General features: G+C 47.6%; 2 protein-coding genes and 1 pseudogene across 6 annotated transcripts in view; 1 reads left to right on the plus strand and 2 right to left on the minus strand.

The window, feature by feature from the left end:
- Window positions 1–309: 309 nt before the first annotated feature.
- Window positions 310–2,797, minus strand: NDUFB11 (NADH:ubiquinone oxidoreductase subunit B11). Its single transcript, XM_075538209.1, has 3 exons — window positions 2,303–2,797; window positions 689–819; window positions 310–537 (listed from the first exon to the last, which is right to left on the minus strand). The coding sequence occupies exons 1-3, from the start codon at window positions 2,507–2,509 to the stop codon at window positions 411–413; spliced, it is 465 nt and encodes a 154-aa protein (XP_075394324.1). The 5' UTR covers window positions 2,510–2,797; the 3' UTR covers window positions 310–410.
- A 242-nt stretch (window positions 2,798–3,039) lies between these two features.
- Window positions 3,040–22,185, plus strand: part of RBM10 (RNA binding motif protein 10) — a 30,384-nt gene continuing 11,238 nt past the window's right edge. For 2 of the 5 annotated variants that reach the window (XM_075538204.1, XM_075538206.1), the window contains exons 1-5: window positions 3,040–3,302; window positions 4,944–5,085; window positions 18,169–18,352; window positions 19,797–20,027; window positions 21,897–21,966. In XM_075538204.1, the coding sequence (XP_075394319.1) occupies window positions 5,069–5,085; window positions 18,169–18,352; window positions 19,797–20,027; window positions 21,897–21,966 (502 nt within the window). In that variant the 5' untranslated portion in view covers window positions 3,040–3,302; window positions 4,944–5,068. Of the gene's footprint in view, window positions 3,303–4,259; window positions 4,347–4,943; window positions 5,086–18,168; window positions 18,353–19,796; window positions 20,028–21,896; window positions 21,967–22,185 lie in introns of those variants that run through there. The other 3 variants (XM_075538207.1, XM_075538208.1, XM_075538205.1) reach the window with 2 other exon arrangements.
- On the minus strand, window positions 12,283–12,701 carry LOC142434484 (macrophage migration inhibitory factor pseudogene; annotated as a pseudogene).

Below are 22,185 nucleotides of genomic sequence, written 5' to 3' on the forward strand. Positions count from 1 at the left end.
TCTCTATGCGGAACGCCCCCACCCAAAAACCAACACCCCCCTCCCCAGTAACCCAGGTTATTCTGTGAGACACGGATCACATGGAAGCAGACTAATGTGCCAAGCAGGTGAGTAAAAATGCCATCTTGGCCCCAGCTGCCATCTGACCTGAAAGGCACCTAGCTGAGTCCAGTCAAACCATAGGACGAGTGATAATAATCAGTTGTTGCTTTAAAGTGGTTTGATACACACCAATAGGTAACTAGCATACCCACAAAATTTGTGACACTCCCACCTCAACTCACCCCCACAACAAAACCAAGCCACCAGTCAGATTTTCAGTCTCTTTAATTAGGTGCTCTGAGGAATGGGCAGGAAGGCAGGTAGAGGGGTGGGAGGGTGGGGATTCCAGAGCCCCCCTTGGCAACCCGTCAGTCCTCTTCCTCTGGCAGCTGGATCTTGCTGGGGTCGAAGTAATTGGAGTCCATGATGGGGAGGCCATTGGCCTCTCGATATTTCACAAGCCGCTCAGCTTCCCTGCGAGCCCACTCACGCATCCTGGAGGCAGCAGCAGAGGGGGAAAGATGTGAGGAAGCCTCACTGGATACCTACCCCCCCATTCCCCACCAGGGCAGGGGCAGGATTCCTAGCAGAATCTCCTTCAACCTCCACCCCTCATCTATCCCACCCCCTTGGATAGCCCATGTACCTATAATCAGGCAGGTAAGCCACAAAGGTGCTGCCAAGGACTAGGACAATGGAGACGCCAAAGAAGAAGACGACCCGCATATTCCACAGGTCCACAACAGGATCATCATCGTAACCATGGGAGTCTGGGTTCTGGGGCAGAGAAGGTGGTATCAGTGAGGGCCTCCTGCTACTCATGCTGGCCCTGTATATAACTGTTTCTAATCTCACCTCAGATCCACTTCTCCTCCCTCACTGCTTTCCTCCTCCTTTTCTTGCATGTAGCAAGCTCCTTCCCACCACAGAGCTTTTGCATTCACTGTTCCCTCCCTCAGAAACCTTTCCCTGCGATCTCGTCATGCTGGCTTCACCTTACTCAGTCATCACTTTAAATCAGGGGTCCTCAAACTATGGCCTACAGGCCACATGCGGCCCTCCAAGGACATTTATCTGGCCCGCCGGATGTTTTTGCCCTGTTTTTTTTAACTTCAAAATAAGGTATGTGCAGTGTGCATAGGAATTTGTTCATAGTTTTTTTTTTATAGTCCGGCCCTCCAATGGGTCTGAGTGACAGTGAATTGGCCCCCTGTTTAAAAAGTTTGAGGACCCCTGCTTTAAATCATCTATGGTTATCTTGTCTCTTAAGTTGAATCTTAGGGAGTTGCCGTTTTCATAGGCAAAAAAGTCTGAATGTTGGCAAATTCCTATGGTTCCACCTAATAAAAAAATCCCCTCTAAGTCAACTTCCTTTCTCTTATCCTACTTAAACTTCATTCTAGCGTTCACAGATATTTGAATTTTTATTAGGTATACCCACAGGTCTTCTGTATCACATAATCAGAATAAATAAATGAGTAAACATCCTATGCATCAAAGCCCTTCAACCAGAGTGTAGTATTGATGAGTTATCTATTATATGCCAGGCCTTTTCACTTATACAATCCTCACATTATCTCAGGGAGGTGGAAAGTGATAAAAAGCAATTAATACTCATTTGACAGACAATGAAAGAAGCACAGAAGGGGTTTAAGCTACTGCCCCAGGTCACACAAGGGAGTAACTGCCAGGGCCTGGTTTCTAACCCAGGCCAGGGGACTTCAAAGTCTCTGCTATTAATACCACACAGCAGCTCGGGCAGAACTAGGTTCAAATACCCAGTGCCACCACTTATTTGGTAACCAACCAGGCAAGCTACCGAACATCTCTGTGCTTCAGTGTCCTTCTGTGTCAAATGGGTATACAATAGCGCCCACCTTAAAATACGATTGCTTTGAGCAGTAAATGAGCCAATGCATATAAAGTTTTAGGACACTTCCCGGCCTAGCGGCAATGTCATAAATGAAATCAGCATGCTTAAATGGACATTATTGCCACGAACACTACCCTTGCACATGTGTTTCGAGCGGAGCCCGCTTCAAGTTCGATTTCTGTCAAACAAGGTCTGCAAAATAAGGTTCCTATGGATTGGGACCAAGGATACTTTTTCCCTGGCAAAAGCAGAAAATCAACTGGGCGAAATTCCTAAACCTTCCATGCTTTCGTGGGCTGCGCAATGTTCAGCCACTGAAGAACGTCCTCTACAGCTCCGGGTCTGCCCGTCCCCATTTGACCCTTCCCCCCACCCCCTCCCTCTCACCTTCTCATAGAGGTTTTCGTCCTCGGGTTCCGGATCCTCCTGCCAGCGCAAGGTCGGTTCCGGCGGCCGTTTCCCCGCCATGGCGGGCGGGGCAACCACAGCCCTAGAGGCGCCGGATTCCCAGCGGACGCGGACAGCCGGGAGCCCTCGCGTCGCTGCGGCCGCCAAGCCGCGGCGAGCGCACCAGCCCAAGAGCACCGCCGCCATGACAGATTGCCCCGCAGCGTCGCCGAGGCGGAGACGGAAATGCGGTTCTGCGCAGCTGCGAGACCTCGAGCGCGTTCGCTGTTTGCCCCGCCCCTAATGCGCTAAAGAGGTCCCGCAGGTCTGGCGGGAAAGTAGCGCTCCTTCCCGCTGCCAGTGCTGCCTTCATGACGCATTTTCTTATCTCGTCGCCGAGGCTGAGAAATGTCGGCTGCTGACGACGTTCGTTTCCTTGTTGGGAAGAGCGGGCTGATATCGGGTTGAGGCGGCTCCCAGCCAATGGCAGGGAGCATTCGCGTGCCTTGGGCGAAGGGGGCGGAGGTTCCGCTTGTCTTTCCTCTGGGGAAAGCAGGCTGCTGAGAAGCGGGCCTCCCTGGATTGGCCAATAACTCCTCTGTTGCCCCACTTGCGGCGTTCGCTGGGAGAGTGGGGAGGTGGCATGCGCTTGCCAATCAGAGGAAGCCGGGGCTGGCCGGCCGCGGACGGGGACCAATAGATAGGGCCCGCCTGAGCGCGCACCCTTAGTAGGTGGATGGTGCTCGGAGCACCGGCTCCCTCCTCGTCGCCATTTTGTGCTGGGGCTTGCGGCCGGCTGGGAGTGGGCGGCAGCGAGTTTCTCGGGGAGGGTAGCGCGCTGGGCGCCTCTCCCCTCCCCCCACTCCTCGCCCTTTCTGCCCCCAGCCTCAGACTTCGTAGTCGCGCGGACCGGCTCCCGCTGAGCTGGGAGAGTTGGAGGAGGTGGCGGCGGGCCGTGGTGATGTCTGGGAGTCCTCCCTTGACAGCCCGGACCGCGGAGGTGAGCCTCAGACGCCGTCGGTGGGGGCGGAAGTGAAGGGGGGCCTAGCAGCGGCACGAGGGCGGACCGGGGGCCGGGGCGCCCTGGAGTAAACACCGTACCCGGGGACACATGCACGCCTGAGCGCGTGAGGAGAGGGTGGGGGATCTCTCCCCTGTTTTCCCCTTTTGCGAGCAGAGGCGCGTGCGCTATTGGGAGCCGGGATGATTTGCACGCGGGTTGGGGGAAGGGAGGGACAAATGGAAGTGGGTTACTGTGTCTGCGATGCCAGACTTTATAGGGGCTGAGTGGCCGCTGTGGCTTTGGTTCTTAGCCGTTGGGTGCGCTGACTGCCCCGAGTGAATCTGATACTTATCAGTTCTAGGAGGCTGTGTCTCCGGTCCGTGTCCCTTGCGGTGGGGGAGGGGGCGCACGCGCGCGCTGGGGAATGTCTGGGTCGTGACGCTGGTCTTTATCCTTGGAGTGTCTGTAACTCTAGAACTCTAGTCCTTCTCCATTGAGGCTTTCTCTCCTGCCTGACCCTAACTCACTTGAATGGGGAGGGGTGTGGGGAGGCGTGCGGGCAATGTCGCGGGTTCCTTATCCCATTCCTGGGCATTGGTATCTGACTGACGCTCATCTGTTGAAAGGGTGACTCTGGCTGCATTCCTTTTGGGCTCCTGTTTTTGATTTTGACCCGTGATTGATTTGGGACCCTTGTACTGACTTTGGTCCCTATCTATTGCGGTTACTATACTAGTCTGACTTTTGCACAACTTGGGGTTTTTGTATTTGGCTCTGGACCAGTGGGGCTCCTGGTTGTGATTCGAAGCCTTGCCTATCTGGAGAGAGGCGATTCTGGTTCCCTGAGGCTTGAAGGGGAATGGGAAATTGGTGTGTGTATATGCATTGGAGGATGCACATGGGTGAACGGTGGCAAGTGCTGATACTGCCGGATTCCTGTTTGGAAGGTGGAACCTGAAGAATATGGGTACATGCTGACCCCTGGCTGAGTTACATGGCCCTCCGAACTCTCTTAGTCTTCAAGGCAACCATTAGGATTAGGTGAGATGATTGGTTCTTCATCCTAACAGAATTGTATAGTAGTTCAGAACGTCATCTCCCCCCCCCCCCCTTTGCCGCTGAGGAAACCTAGACTCCAAACCCCTGGGAAATAGCTGCCTTGGGATCTGGCTTTGTAAGACATGGGCTGAGCCAGTTGTGTGAGGGCTGAGCTGGCTAGCAGCCCAGGGAGATAGCAGCTGTCTCCTTGCCAAGTTAGCCCCTTCACCACCACCACCCCTAAGGAACCTTTCGTGGTTGCCTACCACTTTGGAGGGGTCTGCTAGCATCTCATTGGGAGGATGAAATGCCTTAATTTCTGATCTTTCCCATCAAGAGAACCCCCGGGCCGGTAGCTCCAGGCATCACTGTGCTTCTCAGTCTCCAGGATCTCTCTGCTGTTTCTAGGACAGTGACGCTCTAGCCTGGAGAAAAAGGAAGGAGAAGCCAAGCAGGGGCTGTGTTCTCACTTTGGTCCACAAGAGCATCATGAGTTGGGAAACAACATCTGGCTAAGGGACAGCAGAGGCCCTGGACAATTAGTTTTCCAAGGAAGTCCTCACTGCGCGAACTGCCTTGACCCCTTTCTTTCCTCCCCAGAGTCCCTGCAGGAGGCATCACCCAGGCTGGCAGATCATGGTGGCAGCAGTGGGGGTGGCTGGGAAGTGAAACGGAACCAGCGGCTGAGGAGGGGCCCCGGCAGTCCCCGCAGGTCCTATCAGGACATGGAGTATGAACGAAGGTGAGTTATCTGCTTCCACCCCTACCAATCAGCCTCGTCTTGCAGGAGTGGACTGAGAATTGAGACAGAGAGGTACTATGAAGGGCAAAGGAAACGGTAACAGATGGTTGTTTGTGTATGTGGGTGTATTTTTATAAGGCCCCTTCTGTGAGGGAGGAAGGCTTTGGGAACACAATGTTGAACAAGAGAGGTAAGATACTGGATGCCCTGGTTAGAAAGGGTCAAGAAGAAGGAAGAAGTTGGGTCTGATGCCCAAGTTTCCAGCTTGTGTGACCCACATTGGCAGATAGCCACCACAGGAGCAGAGGAACAGCCACTGTCAGATGGCTGTTAGGTTGTGGAGGCCCAGAAGAGATTTGGACTGTGGCTTGGAGCTTGGGAAGTGGGTGGGGTAGGTTACACCTTCAGAGTCAAGAATTTGCTTAGGAGAAGTAGGCTCCAGGGATAGGGCATCTCTTGGAATTGACTCTCATACAGTTTTTTTTTAATCCAGTATGAACAAGTTAGGATATTTGTAAAATAAAGAGATCCTAGGCTGTGCCCTCACTGTCCTGGTGAGCTACTCCAAGTGATTCTGATGCAGGTTCTTTCTACCCATGAAATTTTAAGATAAGAAGACCTGATCTCTCCCAGAAAGTCTCTATCAAGGTACTAGGAAAGGCAAAAGGAAACAACAATATATGGTTGTATTTATGTGTGGGGGTGGTGGTGGTGTTTATTTTTGTAAGACACCTTTTGTGAGGGAGGAACTGCTAGGCTCTTGTGAGATAGATAAGCTCACAGCCCTCTCTTATAGTCAGGCTCTACGTGGAAAAATGGAAAATACCACGTTGGTGGCAAGGATGTGGAGAAATTGGAATCCTCAACAGTACATTTATTTTTTAAAAAGCTTGAGAAAATAAATTTCTTAAATGTTTGACAGTATTTCTTCCCCTTCTGCCACTTTTTAAAGTGTATGCTTTTGTGTTCTGAAAAAGGAACCCCAAATTTGAGTGGTTTTGAGTTTGACTTCTTTAAAGTTGTCTTTGGAAAGGCTTTTCGTTTGGCAAATCTTTTCTGAAAGAGCTCTGTGGCAGTTTTTGAGTTAAAGTAGGTGACATATTTGATTTCAGACTTTACCAAATAAAGCCACTGACTTTCTTTTGGCTTTTAAATGACCTCAAGTGCAGAGACTTGAGTTAATCGTACTTTCCAGTTCAAGGTAGGTGTATTTCATAGGCCACCACGAGGCCCCTTAGGCTATATATATTTTTTACCCTCCCCTTTTCACATATCTGTCAGCAGCTACTCCATCTTGTTTGAACATTTATCTTTCTAAAAGATGCAGTGTTGCTTTTAGTGCTTGTGTTTTTCACTTCCACACCTGGCATAGTGCTACAGTCTTCATTTTTTCCTCTGTTGTGTGAACTTACCTACTCTACACTCTTATTGTTTGTCACCTGTCTGTACTGCTGTGTGTACATTCATGCTTTGCTTCTAATTGCTGCTTGGGACACAGTAGGATGTATCTTGCATTTTTCTTATCTCTTCCAAAAACGGATACCCGATCTTAATTTTGATGTGCTTAACGTTCACCATTTCTTTGGCTTATAATTTGTCCTTTCAGAATCTTCTCCTCTCTTACCCCTGGTTCACAAAGATGCCTTTCACTCTAGTTTTTACCTTTCACTCTCAGGTCTTCCATCCATCTCGAGTTCCTTTGTGAATATGGTATGAGGTATGTTCTGGTTTTATTTTCCTCCATGTAGTGAGCAGTTTCGCCATACCTCGCCTCAGGGCCATCTGATCTCAAGCTCCTTTATGTACATGGATCTGTCCTGAGTGGTCTCATTTTTTCAGTGGTCTATCTGCCTTTTCTTTTTTAACTTGATTGTGATTGAGATGGAAGTATACAAAACCAGTTGGTTTCCCATTCAACAACTATTCATTTTGTTGTGTGATGTTGATTGTAATCCCCATCCCAGAACAGCACTCTTCCCATGATTTCCCCGTGCTGTTTCTCTTTCCAGTCCTTCCTATCTCTGCCAGCCTTCCGGGCTTTGCTTCTGGCATCTTGCTACCCTTTTGGTCTTGTGTGATGGATTGCTCTAGAGCAGCGGTTCTCAATCTGTGGGTTGTAACCCCTTTGGGGGTTGAACGGCCCTTTCACAGGGGTCACCAATTCAGAACAGCAGCAAAATGACAGTGATGAAGTAGCAACAAAAATAATTTTATGGTTGGGGCGGGTCACCACGACATGAGAGACTGTATGAAAGGGTCACAGCATTAGGAAGGGTAAGAACAGCTGCTCTAGAGAGTGAGGACCTGCCTCGGGTTTTTGTTCACCTTTTCAGTTCCAGGCTTTATAGGTGTCCGAAGTCTCCCTTCACCCACTTTTCTGTTGTCCGTCCCCCAGGGAGCAGGTCACATGTAGATCCTTGTAATCAGTTCCCCCTTTCCAACCCACCACCTTCCCAGTATTGCCACTCACACCACTGGTCCTGAAGGGGATCATCTGGCCTGGATTCCCTGATTCCAGTTCCTATCTGTACCAGTGTCCATCCTCTGGTCTAGCCAGACTTGCAAGGTAGAATTGGGATCATGATAGTGGGGGTGGTGGTGGAGGAAGCATTTAGGAACTAGAGGAAAGTTGTATGTTTCATCGTTGCTACATCACACCCTAACTGGCTCATCTCCCCGAGACCCTTCTGTAAGAGGGTGTCCAGTGGCCTACAAATAGGCTTTGAGTCTCCACTCTACACCCCCCCCCCCAATTCACAATGATAGGATTTTTAGTTCTGTTGATGCCTGATACCTGATCCCTTAGACACCTCGTGATCCACAGGCTGGTGTGCTTCTTCCATGTGGGCTTTGTTGCTTCTGAGCTAGAAGGCCGCTTATGTACCTTCAAGACTTTAAGACCCCAGACGCTTTATCTTTTGATAGCTGGGCACCATCAGCTTTCTTCACCACATTTGCTTATGCATCCATTTGTCTTCAGCGATCTTATCAGGGAGTTGAGCACACAATGATAGTGATTTTTTGTTCTTTGATGCCTGATAAGTGATCCCTTCAGCACTTCGTGATCATACAGACTGGTGGCTTCTTCCATGTGGGCTTTAAGACCCCAGATGCTATATCTTTTGATAGCCGGGCGCCATCAGTTTTCTTCACCACATTTGCTCATTCACCTGCTTTGTCTTCATCAATTGTGTCGGGAAGGTGACCATCATAGAATAACCAGTTTAATAGAACAAAGTATTCTTGCATTGAGGGAGTTCTTGAGTGGAGCTCCAATGTCTATCTGCTACCTTATTAATAAACCTATAAATATATGCACATAGATCTATTTCCTCTTCACATATAAATATATTTACATATGTGCATGGTTTTATTTAGACCTCTGTAAATGCCCTTTGCCTCCTAGCTCTTTCCTCTATTTCCTTTGACTTTTCTCTTGTCCCACTATCATGCTCAGCCTTCATTTGGTTTTCAGTAATTACTCTGGGTTATATTACCCTTGATCACGTCATACCAGGACTCATACATCCTTCTCACTACTGATTTGGATCACTTGGTGTTCCCTTGTCCCTGGGTTTGTTAACACCACTACCATTCCCCCCACCTCCCCCTCTCCCATGTCCCCCTGGAACTGTCAGTCCCATTGCTTTCTCCTCCAGATTGTTCATCCAGCCTACCTTATTTGGACAGACCTGTGGAGATACTAACATGCACAAAACCTAGACAGAGCAAAACCAAGCAACAATATACAACAAAACAACAACAACAAAACACAACAAGAAAGAAAAGCTTGTAGTTAGTTCAGGGATTGTTTATTGGCCTTTAGGAGTGTTTTCCCATCCAGTCTGTTGGGGCCCCAAGCGCTGGCCCCAAAGTCCACCTTCGGCATTCCCTGGGAACCACGCCACTCCGTTCCCTTGCTGTTCTGTTGCACTCCCTTAATATTTTGCCTGGTATGGCGGGATTAGATCAGGTGCAATTCCCACACTGTATCTCTGGTGTTGTCCTCTGTAGAGCTATGGGTCACTGAGGGACTGTTGTGTCTCGTAGTGGGGCCAGCCATGTGATCCTCTCTGTGGACTAGCTGCTTTAATCAGGAACATCATCCTCAAGGCCTGGTGGGCCAGGATGTGCTCCACTCTCCTCCTCCCCCTTCATCTGTTCCCATGTGCTCCGATCAGATATGTCCCTCTCCCGGAGTTGCAGATTCAGTGCCGTCCTTTGAAATAAATTCTTTTGGGGAGAGCGGGCAACGTTTTGTTTTATATTTTCAAAATTGCTATTTGCCAGATAGCAGGAAGCTCTGGATATTTTGTAAATTATCTTATCCCTGCTGTGCGCTAGTAAGTTCAACCTTAATTCTGATAGTTGTTTTAAGCAGTTTATAATGCTGCTTGCAAATTCTTAAGTTTTATCCCTTCTGATCAATCTTGTCACTGCTTTTATTTTTATTTTTATATCATGATAAAACATACCGTATATACTCAACTATAAGCCGACCCGAGTCTAAACCGAGGTACCTAATTATTGCCTGGGAAACCAGAAAAACTGATTGACTCTAGTATAAGCCTAGGGTGGAAAATGCAGAAGCTATTGGTGAGTTTCAGTAATCACAACAAATGAAAATAAAATTACTAAAACTTGAGACATCAGTGGGGTAATGTACTTAAATATTTATTTTAAAGAAAAAATGTAAATCAAAGGACAATAAGTCATCTAACATTAGTAAACCAGCACAGTAAGTGGAAAATAGGTTCAACAAAAACAATAAGGTATCAACAATGATACCTTAAGAGTACTATTCCCTGAGCTCAATCAGCAACCAAGCTAACATGTAAAGAGTTAAAATCCTTCAAAACTGGATTCCTCATCACCATCCGTATCCCAATGCAGAGCTTCAGCTGGTGTGAGGTCATCATAGACGCTGTCCTCACTGAGATCACCGTCATCACCATCACTGCTGTCCTTTTCATACAAAGCGCAGTCTTCACTGCCATCCACAGCATTACTAATACTACATTTCTGGAAGGCACATAGCACCATGTCTTCTGGAATGGTCTTCCCATGCATCTCAAACCCACTTTGCTATTAACTCTGCTAGCCTTCATGAGAATTCCTCCTTTTGTTAGTCGGGTTTGACAAGATGACATCCATTTACGCCACATCCTTCGCACACAGCTTATTCAAAGATACATCCAGAGGCTGCAGTACAGATGTAAGCCCACCTGGAATAACCGCTAAAGTAACTTTACTAAATTTTGCCAATTTTTTTATGTCATCCGATAGGTGGGCTCTTCATCCATCCAGACTTTAACATGTGCATGCACAGTAATTCTTGGTGGGAAGTTGATCTTTTTAGGCAAGGTCTTTCTTTTAAAAATAATGACAGGATGCAGCTTGGTTCCATTAGCCAAACATGATAGAACAACTGTAAAGTGTTTTGTTTTTCATTTCCTGTGGTTTTGAGAAAAATGTTTTTTTTTCTCCTAAACTTGCCACAGTTCTGTTGCTCAAATAAAAAGGCATGGCAGTTTCATCCATATTCCCAATATCTGCCAGGTCATAATTATAAATCCTTTTTTGTTTTATAATAAATGACTGGAATGACAATTTTTTCTTCAAGGTCTTGTGGCAATTTCTGGGAAATCTTTGTTCTTTGTCTCAAACATAGTAGGCCAAACCTGTTCATGAAGTGGGTACACCATCCTGCTGACGCAGCAAATTTTTCAATGCCTGGTGCTTTATATTTGTCATCCTTAACCATTTGTAGAGCATGTATGTGGATTCCCATGCGTGTTACGCAGTAACCATTTTGACAACACTCCATAACCCATTTATGCAATTCACTCCTAGAGCCCCATAAAAAGACATTAAACCATGACGAGCTTTTTTAACTTTTGGAATCTGTTCCAAGTCAGCCTTCATTTTTCTGCCACTCCCTCACTTGCTTTTTGTCAACACAGAATTCCCTACTTGGAATACTGTTATTGCTCTCTTCTGCTCTTAACACAACCTTCATTTTAAAACCAACCTCAAATGACCGGTATTTTTGTTTTGCTTCAAGAGTATCCATTTCTAATAGGATAAAAAAAACAAAACTTTGAAAAAGAACTTTCATGGTAATGCCCCCCCCCGCCCCCCCTGCAACCGTGTTAGCCAGGAAGGGGGGGGGGGTCTGTGGGGGCGGAGGATGCAGAGATTAGAGGGGAGGGACGGAGCGCAGCCACAGACACATCCTTACCAGTTCAGCTGCTGGTGTAAGTGAATCACTATGGGGTGCTTCTGGGAATTGGAGCCATTCATGTCATAGGATGGCTCTGATTGGTTAGATGTGAGTAAACAAACATCCAAAGCCCTGCAGTGTCAGCAGGGGAGGGAGGAGGGGGCGGGCAGCGAGATGTTACACCTCGCTGGGGTACCAGAACCTGTGCATAAACCTAACCCCAGTTTTTCAGCACATTTTTTGTGCTGAAAAACTCAGCTTATACACGAGTATATATGGTAGGTAACAAAACAGTTGCCATTTCAACTGTGTGTGTGTATAACCTTGTCATTTCTTTTTTCTTCTTGTATCTTAGGCCAGCATTTTAGAACTATTTAAGTAATATCAGTGAAGCTGAGTATATAAATTAAAATTTTGTTTGGCCATTTATAACAAATTCCAAAGAATAATGGCTTAAACGAGGTTTGTTTGTTTGTTTTTCCACTTAAGGGAAATCTGGGAATACGCTGTCAGTCCAATCCAGGGCTGCTTGGCACCTGCTATTCTGAGCAAGTAGAAGGAAGGAGAACAAACTCAAAGAATGCATATTGGAAGTATTTCCATGTGCTTCCAGTTGGCCAGAACTTAAACCACAGAGTTTTTATTTTGGGTAGCCAAGTGCCCATGAAACACTAGGGATTCTGTTGCTAAGAATATTGGAGGCCAGATAGATACAGGAGGCATCTTTAAATTGTTCCTGCTCTTAAAGTTTCTCCATTAAGTATGATTATCTGCCCATAAGCTTTTAGAATATAGTCTCTATTAATTCAAGAAAGTTCTTATTCTTCTTTTACTAAGATCATACATAATTGTGTTTTTTCCTCCTTTTGTCCACTGTTTTCTTAATTAACATTAAATTGCATCCTTACCTTGTAGTTTTTTGGTTTTTTTTTTTTCAGCTTGTTCTCGAAACCGTTTATTTCTTTCCAGGGGGGGGGGGGCGGGCTGGCTGGGGCAGGGAAGGGGGGGACTCAGGCAAAGGTGGAGCTGTTCCAGCCCACGTTGGCGGCGTTCATGTCATAGTAGTTGATATAGATCCTGTCCGGGCTGATGCGCAGGCGCTCGGCCAGCAGGCCGCACAGCAGCTTGCTGTAGGTGCGGTTCTGGGCCCCGCTGATCTTGCTGATGCTGTGCAGACTGCAGAGGGCACACGGCTTGCCGGAGCCCCCGAACACCATGAGATGGTCGGGAACCACGTGCACGGCGATGTACTGGGCCGGCTTGCCGGTGGCCTGCGCCAGTTGCTGGGTGAGCTCGGAGAGCAGCCCGTCGGGCACGGAGGCGCGGGGCACGTTGTTGTTCACCACGAACATGGGCATGATGGCGGACGGACGGCGCGGGGGGCCAGACGGGCGGACACCCTTACCTTGTAGTTTGGAAAGTTATTCCACCCCCCAAATACAGAGGATTCAGATACCCTCCACCCAGGACTACTACTTATAAACATTTTGCCACGTTTGCCTTATCACTATCTTTATGTGTATATACACATACTATTTTTAGCTCCTCTGAATCATGTAAGTTAGTGAACAGGCATTTTGGCTCTTTAACTACTTCAGCATGTATGTTCTAAGAATAAGAACTTTACCTTGCTCAACCTTAATCTTCAATATTAGGAACTCTAGCGCTGATAAAATATCGCTGTTTAAAGTCCCCTATTCCAATATTGTCAGTTGCCCAAATAATGTCCTTTATAGCTGTTTTTCTCTAATCTAGGATCCAATCCAAGGCCATTTGTGGTATTTTGTATTTTTGGTCTCTTAATCTGGAATAATTAATTCCCTGGTCTTTATTTGTCTTTCATGATGACCTTGGTATTTTTTAAAGAGTACAATCCAGTTGTTTTATAGAATTTGGGTTTTTCTAATGTTGACTCTAAAATTTTTGAGCTCCCCAAATTTAAGTATTGCTAATGTAAATGTTTAAACTTCTGTTAGATTTGATTAGCTAATATACAAAGGTAAGTCAAAATGTATTGCTACTAGGGTTCCACTTCATGTAGTGTGTGTGTGTCTGTGTGTGTGTGTCTGTGTCTGTCTGGGTATTTTAGAGAAACAAATCCACAGAATCTCATGTATAAGAGAGAGTTTTATATAAAGGTTGAGTGCGCATCAAGAAAACATCCCAACCCAGTGCTGCCCAAGCCCACCAGTCCAACATTAACTCATATGTCCAACACTAATCCACAAAGTCCTGCTCCATCTCACAAAACACAATGATGCCAACTACAGGAGGAAAGCTGAGTCAGTGAATGTGTAAGCATCTCAGCGCTGGCAGGGGTCTCCACACGGGTGCTCCAACACCCAAGGCTGCATCTGGGTAGGTCCACGTGGCTTCTCCTCAGGGATGTCTTGCAGGAAGTGAGCCTTGCCAGCTAAAGCAGGGAACTGGCTAAGGCAGCTGCACCCTGGTCCATCCATCAGAAAGCAAGAGACCTGAAACTCTCTGCCCTTCAGTTAACTCCACATGTGTTTATCGACCAGGTTGGCATAATAAACCAACTACCTCTGTGTTTCCTGAAACAAAAACGTGCTTAAACATGTGGATGGCCACAGACATGTTTTCTTAGTAATACAAGTTCTCCCAGTCTTTGTTTCATTTGTGCCTTTAAAACAAAAAGTCCAGTCAAGTAAAAGGAAAGAAGAAAGAGCTAGGAGACAAAGGGCCTTTATAGAGGTCTAAATAAAGGCATGTACATATGCAAATATATTTATATATGAGTATGGAGAAATAGATTTATGCATATACTTATAGGTTTAGTATTAAGGTAGCAGATGGACATTGGGCTTCCACTCAAGTCCTTCCTCAATTCAAGAACACTTTGTTCTATTAAACTGACATTCCATGATGCTCACCTTCCTGACATGATCACTGAAGACAAATGGGTACATAAGCAAATGTGGTGAAGAAAGCTGATGGTGCCCAGCTATCAAAGGATATAGCATCTGGAGTCTTAAAGGCTTGAAGGTAAACAAGTGGCCATCTAGCTCAGAAGCAACAAAGCCCACATGGAAGAACACACCAGCCTGTGTGATCACGAGGTGTGGATAGGATCAGGTGTCTGTCATCAAAGAACAAAAATCATCATTGTGAATGGGGGGCGGTGCAGAGTGGAGACCCAAAGCTCATCTGTAAGCAACTGGACATCCCCTTACAGAAGGATCGTGGGGGGTGGGGAGGAGGCGAGCCAGTCTGGGTGCAGGGTAGCAACAATGAAACATATAGCTTTCCTCTAGTTCCTAAATGTTTCCTCCTGCCCTCACTATCATGATTCCAATTCTGCCTTATAAATATGGCTAGACCAGAGGATGTACACTGGTACAGGTAAGAGCTGGAAACACAGATGAACCCATCAGACCAATGATGAGATTAGCGATACCAGGAGGGTAAGGGGAAGGTGGGGGGGAGAGACTGGATCTACATATAATCCCCTCCCTGGGGGATGGACAAAAGAAAAGTGGGTGAAGGGAAACAGCGGTCAGTGTATGACATGAAAAAATAATTTATAAATTATCAAGGGTTCGTGGGGGAGGGTGGGATGAGCTGCTACCAAGGGTTCAAGTAGAAAGAAAATAAGGAAATGTTTTGAAAATGATGATGGGAACATATGTACAAATGTGCTTTATACAATGGATGTATGGATTGTGATGAGCCGTACGAGCCCCCAATAATGTGATTTAAATAAAAATTAATATTTTAAAAAGAAAATGATAATAGCATGTACAAATATGCTTGATACAAATGATGTTACAAGAGCTCTAAGAATCCCCAATAAAATGATCTTTTTAAAAAATTGCTCCTTGAAAACTGTAGAGCTCAACTTTTCAAGCTGGGTTTTTGATGACCATTTTGTCTATTCTGCCAATTTTGTAATTTTATGCTTTTCAGAAGTGAACCCATTTTGTGGAGGTCCTCATATATTCAGACCAGCTCTCTAGAATTGTATTTTCAAAGGTGTTAAGCCAAATTTCTCTCAGACCAATAAAAGTGTTATTCCTTATCCAAGTCTGTTTTTTCCCCTGGATTTTAAATAACGAATCCATAGCCTAAATGTATTTGGATTTCATTTGAAAATTCACTCAAGTCTCTTCTTGCTTGAATTCTGATATCTGGAGTGTCAATAGCCAGGAATACTTGTAGCCAACTGACATGGGAAAGAAAAGCATCTATTATTGCATTTACCCAGCTATCCTTAAAGTAACAATTTAGGTTACACGGAAGAAAGTCCTTGTTCTTGTCACAGCACTGTCTCCAGCACTGAGCAGTGCCTGGCATGCACTAAATGTTACAGTAACCGATATTGGATGGAGAAAGAAACAAGGAACAAACAGGAAAAATAGGAGATGGGCCAAAATATTTGGAAATAGTTTGGGAAATTTAAAAATGCCGGAGAGTAGACAGTTAACATAGTGATTAAAGGACATGCTCACATAATAGGATGTGGCATGATTGGTGGTGTGGAAGAACACTAATACATAAAGTTGTTCATGATAACACTTCTCAAAGAAGGAGGAGGTTACAGAGCGTGAGCCCATTTGAATATAGTAAAGGGGGCCTAGAGGTTACACTGGTGTGACTAGTATTTTGCTACTCCAAGCAGCCCTACTGAGGATCTTTGTACGTACGTTAGCATGTGTAGCATTAATTTTTAGATGAGAAGTAACTTGGTCTGGTTATGTACATTTGTGCTTTTGTATCGATAGTGCCAAATGTTTCTCCAAAAGGTTGTATGAGAGAGCCTCCTCGCCCAAAACACCTTTGCCAATGCCATGTGTGTGCAATCAAGTCAGTTTGTTCTTTTTCAGTCTTCCAGGGGAACATTTAAATGATCTAATGAACATTTCTGAGTTAACGAATGTGAAACATGTTGCCTTACTTTTGAACATGTCTGTGGCTCCCATGTTTGGATAATTGATCTTTATGACCTTGTAAGAAGTCTACAGATTAAGGAAATTAGCTTTTCGTCTTTAAAACGAGTTACACATATTTCCTACATTTATGATTTATCCTTTCACTGGCGTTATTTTTCCAGTATTTTATTATGGACAAGTTTCAATCATGTAGCAAAGTTCAGACAATTCTGTGATGAATACCTGTATATACCCGCCACACTTGCTTTTATCATGTTAATGGAAGCTGTGTGTGCGTGAAAATGTGCCTGACAATCACCATTCAGCCTTCTCTGCCTGTGTGCCATTTTGTGATAACAGTTACATTCTTGGCATTGAACACTGTGGTGCCCTTCTTTCTCTTCTCCCCTTATTGTTTTGCCCCCATTGACTTAGACTCTGTCCCCCTCGCTTCTCCTTTGTGGTTTTAGAATAACTTGTCAATTTGATCTCATACAGGCATTTCTTTAAAAGAGCACAGTGCTTCAGGCAAACATTCGTTTTTTAGTTGGGCTAGCTCTTGTTTAGTGTAAAGATGACCTTATGGGATAGTTCCAGGCTTAAACAGGGCAGTGGATTTGAGGGCTCCCCTGGTCTCAATGAGTCCGTCTAAGAATTTGGAATTCTGGTCCAGGTTTCTTCTCTTTTTGATCAGGTCCTTGATCAAAACATCGAGTGGTGGCAGCCAGGCACCAGCTAATAGTATTTCTTACAGGTCCAGACTTAATGTTTATGTGTTTTTTTCCTTTCATAGCTTCTAGGTTTCGTCTTGTTTAGAAGGCCCTTCCCCATTCTTGAGATGATCGTTTTTTCCGCATGTTTTCTTTGGTATAAGAAGTAAGGTAGATAAGCAGCTTTATTTTTTTAGGCGTTGGCAACCTTGATCTATCTGTAAAGGACCAGATAGTAAATAGCTTCAGTATTCCAGACCAGATGGCCACACTTGCAACTGCTCAACTGAAAGTAGCCAATTGCAAAAGTGAGCATGGCTGTATTCCAGTGAAACTTCTTTTAAGGTGTCTCGACTTGGCCCACTGGTTGTAGTTCGCTGGCCTATGAGAGAAATAATCCGTATCTTCAGCGATAAATACCTCTTAATTTGAAGTGCAAACTTTGGTGTACAGCAAATCTCCACGTGTATTCTTGGGCATTACAGACTTTCTTCCATTTCACCGAGTTCTGCTTTATAATAGGTTTTGAGCTTTGGGAGAATTCCTTCTTCCTCATTAGTTTTCTGGGATTTTTGAAACAGAATTTTGCTGAGACGCCTAAGCTGTTTATCGACCTTTTCTGTTGTAAACAGTGCTCCAGTGGATAATGGTTTTGCACATGTGCAATTAACTGTGCATTCGATCCACAGAAATGGGTTTGTAGGTTAGCAAGTACATAGATATTTTTGTTTTTGCAGTTATTGCCAGATTCCCTCCATAGGGGTTGGTCCATTTCCACTCCCACCAGCAATGTGACAGTGATGATTTCCCACACCACCTTGCCAAAAGAATTTTTTTGCAAGCAGCTGAACTTCCATAAATCTATTGATTTATACAGATTGATAAAATATATAGATGTGACCTCACCCCACAGGACCCTGCAGATCTTGTAGGATTTTGGTGATTGGTCTGGAGAAAAAGAGGGCGTGGTGTAGTTGAATCTGATTGGTTCTGCCTTCTAGAACACTTGGGGGTGCCTTGGATGGAGGTAAGGAGAGTAGTCAGGTGTTCACAACTGACAGCTCAATGAACGAAAGAGATACATAGATCAGAGAGGTGGAGGTGGGATGGAGAGAAGTGCATTATACTTGAGGGAGGGGGTAGTAGCTTATTCCATGGGGTAATGATTGAGGAATCCATTTGTGGGGAGCAGTGGGGGACCTAGAGGGGAGGAATGGGGATCATCCCTTCAGCTTACACATTTTTATCCGTCTGTTCTCAGAGGTGGCCGTGGAGACAGGACTGGTCGCTATGGAGCCACTGATCGCTCGCAGGATGATGGTGGGGAGAACCGTAGTCGAGACCACGACTACCGGGACATGGACTACCGTTCATACCCACGAGAGTACGGCAGCCAGGAGGGCAAGCATGACTATGACGACTCATCTGAAGAGCAGAGTGCAGAGGTGAGACCAGGGGAAGGCTGAGTCAGGCCTGGGTGGGGAGGGCTCCTAGAGGGCCTGTGTCGGGCTGCAGCACCGTGTACAGCTAGCTCTCAGCTCCCATGCCTTTGAACTGTGCTGGGTGGCCTTGTCTCACCTAGTGGGTCTGTTCCCATTTTCCCCTCTTAGGGGGTCCTCTCCTGATTTGGCTTCCACATGCTTGGCTCTCCCTCTGAAGGCCCCTGGCTACCACCTCTTTCCCTTCTTCCTTGTCGTTCAATGATTCATCTAGCCCTGTGATTCACACTGAAACCTATACTGCCTGCTCCCAGCCAACTTAAAACACTTGCAGAGTTTCTCACATGAGACCCGGCGTTGGGGTTTGGGAGGGCACCTAGGCGAATAGGCTATCACCAAGCAGAGCAGTTTGGGGAGGCCAGCCATGGGCCTTGCTTGTGGTAACAAAACCCTTAGACAGAGGGAAGGACCCCTCAGTTCTCTCCTTGGGGTAAGAGGGTAGCCAAGTCCATGCTGGAGTAGTTCTCCCTAGCTCGAGGGGTGAGGTGGCTATTCACCATATGGGAACCTCCATGGGAAGGGCAGAAACTGCCTTGCCTTAGGGGAACCTCAGTTTGATGAGCCAGTGAGGGCTCTGGCCAAGAAACCAGGTAGTTCTGGGAGCCAAGGTAGGAGGGCACCCTTGCAACTCCAGCCTTGGGAGCCAAAATGCCCCCCTCTGGAAAGTCTAGTTCATAAGCTACCAGCTTTGGTAGATGTACAAGCGCATGAGAACAGCCACATTGCCCCAGTGGCGGCTCCGGAGCTGTGCCTGGATATTTCCAGGGGAATTGGGGAGGGTGTTGAGTGAGCTGGGGCTGGGGGTGGAACAAGCCTGGCTGATTAGAACTGGCATGGGTTGGGTAACAACTAAGAACCCAACAACCACACCCTATTTTTAAGGGAGCTGATAATGATGGAAGACTGGCAGGGGCTGAGGCCCAGGCACTGAGGGACAGTGTCTGTGACCTACTTCCCTTTGCCAGCTCCAGCTAGCTGTGATTGTAAGCTACTTCTATGCCCACAGCTTAATCGCATAGGTGATGGGGCAGTGGTGGTGGTGCTTTTGTGGCTTGCAGAACAGCTATGCACAGGTTAGGGTAAACTAGTAAGGCATGGGAAAAGGAGAAATGGAGAGGATAGGGTCTAGGTGCTAACCCCAAAGAGGCTTAAGTTGTGTCTGGTGACGTGTCCTACCCATAAGAGCTGTTTCCTCTACCACTGCCACCAATCTCCCTGACCTCCAGCCCCAGAAGAGTTGCAGTCTTACCTACCTGGCTTTAGCCTTTAGCCAGAGCCCGTCCACCCTGGCTTTCAGAGCCTACTTGTCTCAGAGAGCCAGTGGCCAGCCCCTAGGCTCGCTCCAGACTGACTGCCCGTCTGGTGTCTCTCATCTCGTTCTGTCGGCCAGGATTCCTACGAGACCTCCCCGGGCTCTGAGACTCAGCGTAGGCGGCGGCGGCGGCACAGGCACAGCCCCACCGGCCCACCAGGCTTCCCCCGAGACGGCGACTATCGGGACCAGGACTATCGGACCGAGCAAGGGGAGGAGGATGAGGAGGAGGAGGATGAGGAGGAGGAAGAGAAGGCCAGTAACATCGTCATGCTGAGGATGCTGCCACAGGCAGCCACTGAGGATGACGTACGTGCCCCCCGTGGCCCCGGGCAGGTAGCAGAGCAGGAGGCCAGACTGGGTTTCCTCCAGGGCCCTCAACTTCTCCCCACTCCCTCCCTCATCCCCCAACCTCGGCACCTATCATCTCCTCTCCCTACTGGGCCCCACCCCCAGCACTGATCCCTCCTCTGAGCAGGCCCTTAGTCTCCGGGCCCGAATGGAGGAGTGTCGGGCATAGGTCAGCTTAACCAAGGGGCGGTGGTGATAGAGTGTCTGGCAGTCATGGGTACCATCCATCTACTCTGCCTGTGCTGCTGCCAGACCCCCATGCTTTAGTGCAGGGGATTGCTGGGAGCAGAGATGATGCTGGTTCCCTGCCACCCGGGGCTCTTAATAGCCTGCTCACTTGGTTTTCCACCGTGCCATTCTCCCTCTGCTCCCCTTTCCTCCTCTTCTTTCTCCTCCAGACTCTTCATGAAGCGCTGCATACCAACTCCATGGGGGCCCTGGACTAACCTCTTTATTAGCTTCCCTAATTCGGGTCCTTCCCCCTCCCTGGTGAAGTCTCTCTCTGCTCTTTCGGAAATAGCCAACCAGCTATCTTGAGAGAAAATCCCACCTGTGTATCCTAAAGGTTGTCCAGGAGTTCAGGTGACCCTGTGGTTAAAGTGTTTGGTTGCTAACCACAGAGTCGGTGGCTCGGGCCCACCAGCTGCTCCACAGGAGAAAGACGTGACCATCGGTGGTCATGAAGTTGGAGACAGCCTTGGAAATCTTATAAAACAGCTAGCTCTCCTCTGTTGTGTCAGGTCACTGTGAGGGGGGGGGGTGACTTAATAGCGGTGGGTTTGGTGGGGTTTTTTTGTTGGTTTTCAAGGCTGGGCCCCTGCTCCTATCCAGGGTCAGCCAGCTGCTTGCTGACATTTGCTGATGTTTTACCTCATCGTGGGCCACATGCCAGACCTGCTGTAACTGTCGCGGTGGCCCTGCAGGGAGGGAGGAAAACGACCCATGGAGTGGTCCCATGGCTCGCCCTAGGTGCCACAGCTGGACCTGAGAGCTCTCACCCAGGCCCTCTCCAAGGTCCCTCCCTGAGTGAGGAGCCCAGTAGTCAGTTCTGCTTCTCTTCCCTTTTCCTCCTCATGGCTGCCCAGTGGTGTGTTCATCTCTTTTCAGTTCTTTAACCTGATGACACAACTGAGGCTCCTGCCTAAGTATGTCTGTCATAGGCCCCCAGCCCTTCTTAAGAATGGCCTCCCTGGCCTTGAGACCCTACCTCACTGGGTCTAGAGTTCCTAAATGGCCTCTGCAGCTTCAGCTTCCCTCTGGCCAACTTCTCTAGGAAACTTTGCCAAATCCCAAGCTCCTCCTGAATTGCTCCTGTGCTCCTGAGTGGGGTCTGCCCCTGCCTGGGCAGCGGGGCCAGGTACCATGGCTGAGATTTGTTAGACTCCAGTCCTTCCTGCTTTGGTATTTGTGTCACAGGGCTTTTGATGTACTCTGAAGGGTAATTCCCTTGAGGTAGCTGTGGGTTGATTGTGTCACAGCTCTCTTTGTTTTGTGACTGCCACCAAGCCCGTTGTCAGATCATCCCTGCCCACCGTTCATGAGTTGCTGTCTGGCTTGCTCTCATTGTGCTGTGTGCGCCCAGGGGTGATCACGCCACCATCCTTTACCTTGCATTGTGCCCCTTTCTCCATTTGAGCTGTTTTTCTGCAAAATCTGGGACTGAAAGCTGGACTGGGTGCGAGTGGGGGGGTGGATGTCCTCCGCTCAGAGAAAAGCCCTGAACGAGGAAGAAGAGAGTGGGTGTGACTACTCAGTGGCCCCTCGGGGTCCTGGAGGCCATCAGCAGTCCATTTGTGCTGAGCCTGTGCCACTCTGTCTCCCCCACAGATCCGTGGCCAGCTGCAGTCCCACGGTGTCCAAGCACGGGAGGTCCGGCTGATGCGGAATAAATCTTCAGGTGAGCTTTTGTTCCCAGAACCTTCCCTTCTGGCCAGCTTCAGCCTTCAGATCTCCCTCCTTCCTCTGCCTTCTCCCTCCCCCTCCCTGCCTTCCTGCCACAGCTGGGAACGGGCAGTTTGGGGGTGGGGGCTCCCTCTTCTGTCTCTCCCCTTCACCCTGCTCTCCTCACTGCTTCGCCTGACAGTGAGGCTGTCTGGGAGGGAGATGCAGCTCTGAG

Source organism: Tenrec ecaudatus, chromosome X, assembly GCF_050624435.1.
Source record: "Tenrec ecaudatus isolate mTenEca1 chromosome X, mTenEca1.hap1, whole genome shotgun sequence".
NCBI classification, from domain to species: Eukaryota; Metazoa; Chordata; class Mammalia; order Afrosoricida; family Tenrecidae; genus Tenrec; species Tenrec ecaudatus.

Coding starts and splice junctions, on each gene's coding strand:
- NDUFB11 (XM_075538209.1), bottom strand. CDS start 2,509: ATGGCGGCGGTGCTCTTGGGCTGGTGCGCTCGCCGCGGCTTGGCGGCC. Junction 820..2,302: donor ACGAAAACCTCTATGAGAAG/GTGAGAGGGAGG, acceptor TCTCTGCCCCAG/AACCCAGACTCCCATGGTTA. Junction 538..688: donor GCTTACCTGCCTGATTATAG/GTACATGGGCTA, acceptor TGCTGCCTCCAG/GATGCGTGAGTGGGCTCGCA.